The sequence below is a fragment of the Moschus berezovskii genome, chromosome 2 (genome assembly GCF_049115385.1).
Source record: "Moschus berezovskii isolate FMDL1 chromosome 2, NW_MosBer_1.0, whole genome shotgun sequence".
NCBI lineage: Eukaryota > Metazoa > Chordata > Mammalia > Artiodactyla > Moschidae > Moschus > Moschus berezovskii.
The window spans coordinates 83,186,750-83,195,966 of record NC_142461.1 but is presented as its reverse complement, the minus strand read 5'-3'; the positions used below and the strand labels follow the sequence as shown (position 1 = coordinate 83,195,966).

The window sequence follows — 9,217 nt, the reverse complement described above, 5'->3', positions numbered from 1 at the left end:
CCGAACTGGCTGTTAAACACGGAGCTTCCTAGGCTTCTGGCTGGCTCAGCCCAATGCAGAAGTCTCCCCCCTTCTCGAAAGACCCAAATCTCTACAGACCCAGCTTGGAGTTACTTTCCCTTCAAGGAGACTGAAATAATTGTGATTTGTGGTGCTCTCAGTTCGCGGTGGTATTTTCCTGTTGTGTTAAATGCCTCTTACCAAGTAATAGACGTGATTTATGTGGACGATGGAGGGGTGTGTGGTGGATTCGGTGATTAATCAGTGAATTCCCCTCCGCTGGCATCTCTCACTGCCCCTCTTTGCGTGATGTAAGATCAGACGTACTCTGCATTGAAAAGTCAAGACACACGAGCGGCTCGCTAGCGCTCACACACACACTCTCCCCCACGCGCGCGCATCCGTACACCTTCCACATCCTGCTCCAGGCAGGAGAAGGCGGACTGGCTGGGCTCACTGAGCTGAAGAATTTCCAGTGACATTTGTAAATGACGCTGCTCGATTCGGGGCTCCGAGCCGCCGCCGCCGCCGGGCCGAGGGCACCGCCGAGCAGTCTCCGGCTCAGGCTTCCTCCCCGGGCGACCACGATGTCCGAGTTTCTCCTCGCCTTACTCACTCTCTCGGGATTATTGCCTGTCGCCAAGGTGCTGACCATGGGAGCCGACCGAGGTAAGGAGAAAACCCCTCCCCCTTCCTTGCCCTCTGTCTTCCTTGGCTTTCCTGCTGGGTGACGCTTGCATATAAGTGAGTGAAACTTAAGTCCTTGCGGCCCCGCTGCCCGGGACCGTGGGCCACTGTGCGCTGGCCTCGTGGGGGGTGAGAGGTGCGGTGGGGGTGGGAGGGGTGTCTCCGAACCAGGAACCCCAGTCCTCGGCTCCCCCGCAGCTTTTTTTTTTTGGCCCTTTGCCGGTCCTGATTTTGTCCCCCCCGGGAACGTTTGGACTTGACTGCGCGCTTCTGCCCGCGCATCACAAGCGCTGCAGATGTTGGGATCGGAATTCGCTTTCCCAAGACTTCCCATCGTGCTCACTTTTCTGGGCTTCGAGCTTTTGCGGGCTCAGGGTTCTCCGCCTTAAGTGTGTGCTTCCTTAACTTATCTCCTGGGTAAACTTCCTTTCCTGCTGCACCCAAGGTCTTGGGAGAGGGGAAAGCGGCGACTTCAGCCTCTTTCGTTTCTGGAGCCCTTTTCTGGGGCAAATTCATTCGGGTCATCAGTAGAGAAGCTAAAGCTTTGGCGGAGCTTCTGGGCACAAGCACCTGCTTGAACTTGACTTTTTTGATTCCCAAATGTCTGTGGCTCAGCTTATGGTGCCCGGAGACGCTAACCCACCGCTGGCGTCTTGCCTTTGCTGTTTCTCCAAACAGCTGACGAATGATAGAAGTTTAAAAGGGAATCGGTATGGGGAGCAGAGCAGAAAGGAGAGAGGAGGTGGGCATTATAATACACCCGAATTTGGTAAAGTTTGATCTGGAAACCCAAGAATCTCTGTGCAAGTTTCATAATCTTTGACAAGTCAGACCGGTGGAAGAAAAAAAAAAGTAGATTAATATTTAAGCCATTGGCATTGAAATGGTTAACTGTTTAAAGTAAAATCAGAAATATCATAGATCTAGTTTTGTTTTGTTTTTAAATCATAACATGAGTTCATATTGACTAATATATTTTGGTTTGGGGGCTAATGAGAAAAAGAGTAAGAAAGAAAACATACCCTGATCTCAATGCCAAGCAAATAGGCAGAATGTTACATTGGGAGATTCAGTGACTGTGTTTATGTGTAGCAAATTATGAAATGACTAAAAAGTGATGCTTTATTAATGGAGAGAACAGGGAAATGAATTGTAGTGTTTCTACTCAACCTGCTCTGGGCAACCAGATTATAGTCTTTACAGCATATCCACACATGTCACTTCCTTTACCAGTAGTGAGACTAATATGAGTTCCTTTAGGAAGTCTGGCATTTACTGAGTAACAATCTTTTAAACATATCTTTGCCACCTAACCACTTAGCTTCTGAACTTGCCTTAACTTGCCTTGAAGTTGGTCTGGAATAGTTGAAAACTATACTGATAAAATGGAAGCACATAGCTTTGACTGGAAATGATGATGTCTTTGATCTGGAACAATCAGCTCTCAACCTTTCTTAGAAAGAATGTTTGAAGTTGGACCAGAGCAGATGAACAGAATGAAGCTTTTCAGTCCTGTGTGCTAGCAAAATAGAATGACACTGACAGTTACTGCTATGGGGCTCTTTCTGTGTGAGTCTCCATTCTCCAGAAACTTGACATCATCTGGAATTAAGTCCCCAGTGCTTCTGTATGTGTTTATGAGGAACAGGGCCATTGCTACAATGATTGGAATGAATACTGGATAGAATTTCAAATATACAGACCCCTAACTTTCTTCTGAGATAGAAAACTAAATAAAAGGATTAGAATTTGATGTCCATTTAGTTCCAGTAAAGAGAGGGATATATAAGATAGAAACAGGGCACATGGAAAAGGATTGTTACGCTTTCTTAAAACTGAAATAGTGCCTGATTGTATCACCATGCCAGCATAAGAAGTGATATACTGGAGAATACAAGTAAAATAGTTATGGACCAACAGTTTACTGCTATTATACATATTTAACACAACTTTCAAAACTGTTATAAAAGAGCTAAAAATGCCACAGCTAGCTTTCAAAATTGAAAAGGGTGGGTCCCATTTGGAAAAGAGGGAAAAAAGAGAGAGAACAATCTTGTTGAAAGTTACAAAGAAAGTGCTGCTGCATTATGACAAACTTCTCTTACTGAAATGCTGAAACAGAAGATATGGGAATATAAACTCAAGAAAGAGGTTAATAAGATGTAGCTTTCTGCCCAGGCTTATGTCAACTGTCCTTGAAGAACAGAACAGACCTGTGAATTACCTGTGCAAGACCTAACTTCAAGCCAGAAAATGAGAAAACACTTTCAGGTCCTCCAAATAAATATTAAGTAATGGGTAGCTTCTTAAACTGCGTGAACTGGATGGTTGCATTACCTCCGTTTCTCTTCCTTTTGTGTATAAACTCAGTATTTTTTTAAATAGAAAAATACTTGAACTTGTATGCTTGCATTCAGTTTATGCACATCCACTTGTCCTTTAATTCTACATTGTTTATTTTTTTTTAGCTTGCATTGATTTTGGTACAGAGTTAAGCTGATGTACATGTCAGTTTTTATTAATTTCATCACATCTGAAAAAAGGAAACATCTTTGTAACTCTTAACAGCAAAACTTGGAGGATAAATCATGTTCACTTAGAATCAACCAGTGTGTCATATAACAATGTCATATCACATCAAAGTATTGCTTGATAAGGATTAAGACTTAAAAGGGAATATATTTTAAATTGTCAAATTTTTTGAAAAGAAAAGGGATTGAAAGAACTGAAGCTAGTCTCTTTTATGTTCTTGAGTCTGGCAAGATGTGGAAACGTTATTTCCAAATAATTAAAGTTCATGCTGCTGTAATCATTTAATCATTTAAATGTATATGTCTATAAGACCAACTAAAACTGGCAATCATGTATGTTAAAATTTTAATCTCAAAGAAGAATGGGCCTCTAGCCATGTCTCTTTATATTCCAGAAAAGTTAAAGTTTTGTTTTTAAGAGGTCTCCATAATCTTTGAGTTTTCCCGTCTCTCTCTCAAGCTCAAATTGAAAATATTACAAAGGAAAGGAAGCAATAAAAAAAATAAAGAAAATTTTCAGTGTGTTGAAAGAAGAAAGTATGTAAATTGCAGAAAGCAGAATAAGGGAGGGAAAGAAAGAGTGCAGAAGGGAGAATTCCAAATGATACTTTTAGGAAAAGGCTGAATCCAGATTAGTGTTCCTAAAAGAAGAGATTAAAGTATCTTTTGACAAAATGATTTCTTAAGATAAATGTTGTCCACTAGTATCATAATTAATATCCTATGGAAATGTTTACAGTATACAAATAAAGAAACTTCCATCAATGTGAGGCTGGATATAACTAAATCTGAAGAATGAAGAGATATATGAGAATACTGCAGAAAACTTTAATATTTTATCTGCGCTAGAATTGTTAAATGGAAGTGATTTTTTTTAAGTGAATGTGAAAGAAATATTCTTAGAAAGGGTGGTGGGTGAGGGATATAGTTGATATATTCTTTAAAATGAAACTTATTTGTAAATGCTACTCATCATTCACGGTAGAGTCTTGCAGAGATCTTTAGTTTCCAAGTGTGTGGGATCCAGGACATTAGTTTCTTGCCACTTGTCTTGTCAATCTCTTTTCAGAGCCTAGGGTATACCATTAAGATAGGCTCCATTTAAAGTCACCTGGACTTAATGTGATTTAAACTTTATAAGGATTACAGTGATGAGGGATCTCTTTGTCTTCCCTCCATAATATGTTGTTGTTGTTTTTTTCATGATTCTTCTTTTAATTTTCACATCTTCTATGAAATATAACCTCTTTCTTCAATTTCTTCCTAGTTGTAGAGATTCTGAGTAGTAAAAGGTACCAAGCAGATGTATTGATACATTTCTCTATCTTCTGAGGCTGTCAAAACAGTTCTTGTACAAAGGAAACAACTTTTCTTCATTCTAGATGGATACATTCAAAGAAAGTAGAATTAATACTAAAAGTTAATCATGACTGTCCCAACATGATGTCATTAGTTAAATTAATTTAGCAGTAAGTGAAACCCACTGTTATATAGATAGATCTTCTTCAAAGAAGATAACTTCTTTAAAATGACTGCCTTGGTGCCCAGAACCTGTAAAAACACTACTTTGGCCTGGAAATTGGAGATAGATTTTTAAATGAAACTTTTTAGAAAATTTTCAGACAATATATGTCTAGTTTCATGATGACCACCTCCTTAAAAACATTATGAAATGAAAGAACTTTGAGTTATTTTTCAACTCCTCATGTGCAATATTCTAATGAGTGAATTTCCATTTAATACATGATTTGTTGTAACAGAATCTGACAGTTGAGGAAATAAATGTCAAAATGTATTTGCCTTTGAAATGGCTATAATTATGATGTACCCAAAGTGTATAATTTAAAACAATGTTTTTAGTAACTGTACTTCTAAAGAAAGTTGAGCAAAAGATTGACTAGTTTCATAGTGAGTTAGTCAGAATATATTCTGAACCAAACCTCTATCAGGATAGAGTTATGCTTACTCTGATTACTTCAAAAAAACCTTCTTTATAGTCTCTGAAGAAATCTAGATCTTTATATTTAATTGAAAAATAATGATTCAAACCTACCTTGATACATAGAGAGCACATATATATATATTTTTTTTGGTGGGACAGCAAAGGCAGAATAATTGTAACCAGTCAAGCAATGCTCTTCCGTGGAATTGCTTTCCATCTTCACATGGATTGTTATTCTCCAAATTTCACCTGTATAACAACGCATTGAAAAAGAGGCATAAGAATGAAGTTGCAACATAGCAGTCAGAAATCTAACAATCTACAAGTCTTGGGGGCATTCTACAGTTGTTTTCTTGTAGGAGATATTTATAATTTATTAGTTGCTTGGGAAAAAAATAAGTTCCATTATTTAAAATTCAAATACAAAAATCTTGGAAATATCTCTAAATATTAGAGTTTTTTTAAAGTTATTTTGTACTAATTCATATATGTGCCAATGAGTATCTTTAATCTTACATGCTTTTGAAGAGTATTGTGCTTGCAATAATATGTAATCTCTGTCTCACTATTGTGTGTGGTCTCATTTGAATAAATATTAATATTTCCAACTACATCTGACCACTCTATATTGTAGAAGAGGGAATGAAGTCTTCAGAAGATTTTGCAACACATCCGAACAAGTAAGTTTAGACTTCAAAATTTATGTGCTTTTTTCTATTAGAAGTTTTTCTGCTATAAGCTGCTTTCACACTTTTAAATCTATATTTTCTCCTCATAAATGATTTGATAGCCTTCTGTCCCAGCCCCCCAGCAAAATTACAAGGCCAAGTTAGAAAGTATGTATTATTTATTGCTCTGTTTTGAATTCAGTGATACCAAAATATAGTTTCTTTCTCTCTTTCCATCCTATTGATTTAGTCTGTCTCTATACAAGCTCAATTATTTTGACTGAGCTTTCTGACTAAACAAATTGGTTGAATTGACTAGGTACTAAATGAGCATCAAACTACTAGATAGATAGTAAAACTGATCTTACATAAAAACTTAAAATTAAATTTTATGGAAAACAACAACAATGTGTTTCCCTGAAAGACTTATACATGATACTTCCTATCTATGCTTTGTAGAGTAAATCAAATGTACCTTTGCTGTTGTGCAGTTTGTAATAGGCAAATTCATTATGTTTGGTCATAATTATTTATTTATATCATGGGGTATCATAAGAGTTTAAAGCAGCATTAGGATATTAATAAATACATGCTCTGAATTTATTCCTGTAGAGACAAATGCTACTTTATTGAAAATTGTTTTGAAAGTTCTTATTCTTATTTATTGGCTTTGTTTATTATTTTTTCAAAATATTTAAAAAAATAAAATATATTTGAAATTCAAGACTCTCAATATCGAATATAAAACGGAAATCATTATAGTGATAAAGTGAACAACAATGTTTAGTGTGCTTTTAAATATGGCTATAATAACTTTCTCATGCCATCACATTAACTTTGTTTTAGTCTGCAATTATATGTCCAGTTGTGGTTTAAAAAAATGCAATGGCTTGATTAAATAAATGCACCCACTCATTTGTTGCTGATTTCCCAGTAGGTCAAATTCTTTTAAGTATCATCAGGGGAAAAGGCTAATGCTTTAGTTGGTAACAATGGTGTCACTTAACATTATTCAATAACTCTGCCACTCTCATTTGTTGAATAAGGATATATTATCTACATTTGATATTTCCCATATATTCCAAAGTAGCTGTAAATATAAAACACTTGTCAAAGGTTTCTTTACCTATAGGAACAATGAAAAATAATTTCAGTTTATATAGTCTTCTTTTTTTAATTTTTATTTAATAAATGGTACAAAGCACAATGCCAAAAACAGTAACAGTTAAAATTTCACCAAATGAAAAAAATACTATAGAATACACAGTTGTAAAAAGCTACATTATTTTACAACTGCCTCAAGCTGCAGAAAGAAAAATAATTTCAGTTTATATAGTCTTATCTGTTTAATCTTATTTTTTCTCAGAAAAAAATTTGAATGTAGCCATGTCTGTATAAAAGTTTCCATTTACATGTGAATAATATTATAACTATGCCCTTTATACAAGACAAGTTGAGAAAGTTATCTTTTCATATGAGATTCTTTCTAACTTTTTTAAGAAAAAAAAATCTTGGAGAAGATAGAGTGGGTTGCCTTGCTAAGATCCCATTTTATCTCACAATGCATTCTTATTAACAGTCAGACATCTCTTCCTGAGATGCACACACCTCATTGTCCTGGCTGGCTTAACCAAAGACAGGTATTGTTGAAACATGACCTCATTTTAGTCGAAAGAATACATTTCTTCTTTAGGTAAGATCAAGGTACCACATACCGTCTCTTGTTTTATTCTTGCAATCAATAGGACATTCCTTCCTAACTTTTCCCCATTGCATTGACATCCTTCAAGACTTCCAAAATGGCTTTAGAATTATGAATACAATTCCTTAAGAATTTTTTTACTGCTAAGTTCTTCTTTAATGACCATTTGCTCATCTTAGCTCTTTCTTCTTAAAATGAGAAAAGAGAACTAAAGATAGGGAGGGATAGAGAAGAAGAAGAGAACTAAAACTTCTGGTTCTGGTTGGCTGCTTTGAGTGTTTCTAAGAAAAACTGTCGAATAAGGCTTCTAGATAGAAATGAGTTTAGAATGATTGTTTTCCTTAGAAATTAGGATGTATACGTAGAGGAATGACAAAGATGCTAAGAGAGAAAACCTTGGCTGTAAGAATTTTTTGAAGCTTCAAGCCACACAGATCAGGTAACTGAGGTAATAAGGAACTACTCAAACATTTGCTAAAATTTGCTAAACTATAAATTTTTGAGATTTACAAAGATTTGGTTTTTAGATAGATAATCTAAGACCTTGTGTGCAATTTCTAAAACATCTAGTGATATATTTTATTGGTATGACCATGCTAAAATAGAAAGTATGCTTTATTAAAATATTCCACTTTATTCAACTCTATTAATTTTTAAGGCATTTTTTCTCATAATTAAGCTCTGAAAGCACAGTAGTAATGATGCCAGCTCATGGGTGAGATTTTTGCCTTGTCAGGTGAAACTATTATAGATTATGTCTACTGAACATCCGTATTTATGAGACTTTCATTAAAAAATAACTAAGATTTATAGGTAGAATTGCTACCCAGAATTCAGGCCCTTTTGCTGAGTCCTTGTATCACTGTCATTCTAACAAAAGGGCTAGCAGTTCACCAGCAGCATGCTGATGGCCTGAAATACTCGTGGTGTACAAATCTTACTTAGGGGAAATGATAGTGACTTTATCCAACATTGACCAACATTAAAAACAGGTAGAATTTAGAATTGTCCATCTTTGGATAGAGTTCTTCCCCATGCTAGAATGCTTACTTCTGTTTTCACTTGCTGATGATACTGTCAAGTATTTTGAAATTAATCCTGATAGTGTAAGAACCAAAATCTTAGGACATTTTCCCATTCCCCTTGCTTTTCTCATTGCTAGGAGATCATAAGTTTATGAAAAGCATGACCGTTTTTATTTTGTATGTATTTTAATCTGAGTGCCTGTGAAACACTGTTAGAGGTTTACAGAAAACTTTTCCAACCAACTCTGAAAAGAGAGACCTGGCAGTGTCTCTCATACCTTCCATGAATGCAAGGAAGACAGCATATGTGTAAACGTCTCACACATTGGTATCTCATTACATACGTACTCATTATTTCATTAATTATACCATTAACTTAATGTAAATTGCTAAGAGCAGTAGAAATCCATTGTGTTGTAAGGGCACTTTATTTTTTTCTGTTTTTTCCTCCTGAAATCATATGATCCCTGAAGCAACCCATGTGGTTGGTGGTCATTCCTTTATTTATCATCCATTCAACAAATCTGAGCAAAGATGTGCTGGGAGTTGTTCCAGAGGTTAGGAAAGAAGCAGGTGAGCAAGTTAGACAATGTAACTGGTCTGTCTGAACTTACATTTTAGCATATTAAAATTTAAGTGTGGGAAGAAACAGAAATAAACAA

At 36.0% G+C, this 9,217-nt stretch overlaps 1 protein-coding gene across 1 annotated transcript in view; it reads left to right on the top strand.

Moving 5' to 3' along the window:
* The first annotated feature begins 392 nt into the window (after positions 1-392).
* Positions 393-9,217, top strand: part of LRP1B (LDL receptor related protein 1B) — a 2,241,805-nt gene continuing 2,232,980 nt past the window's right edge. Inside the window, exon 1 of the mRNA XM_088842364.1 lies at positions 393-669. Within this exon, the coding sequence (XP_088698490.1) occupies positions 489-669 (181 nt within the window). The 5' untranslated portion in view covers positions 393-488. The remainder of the gene's footprint in view (positions 670-9,217) is intronic.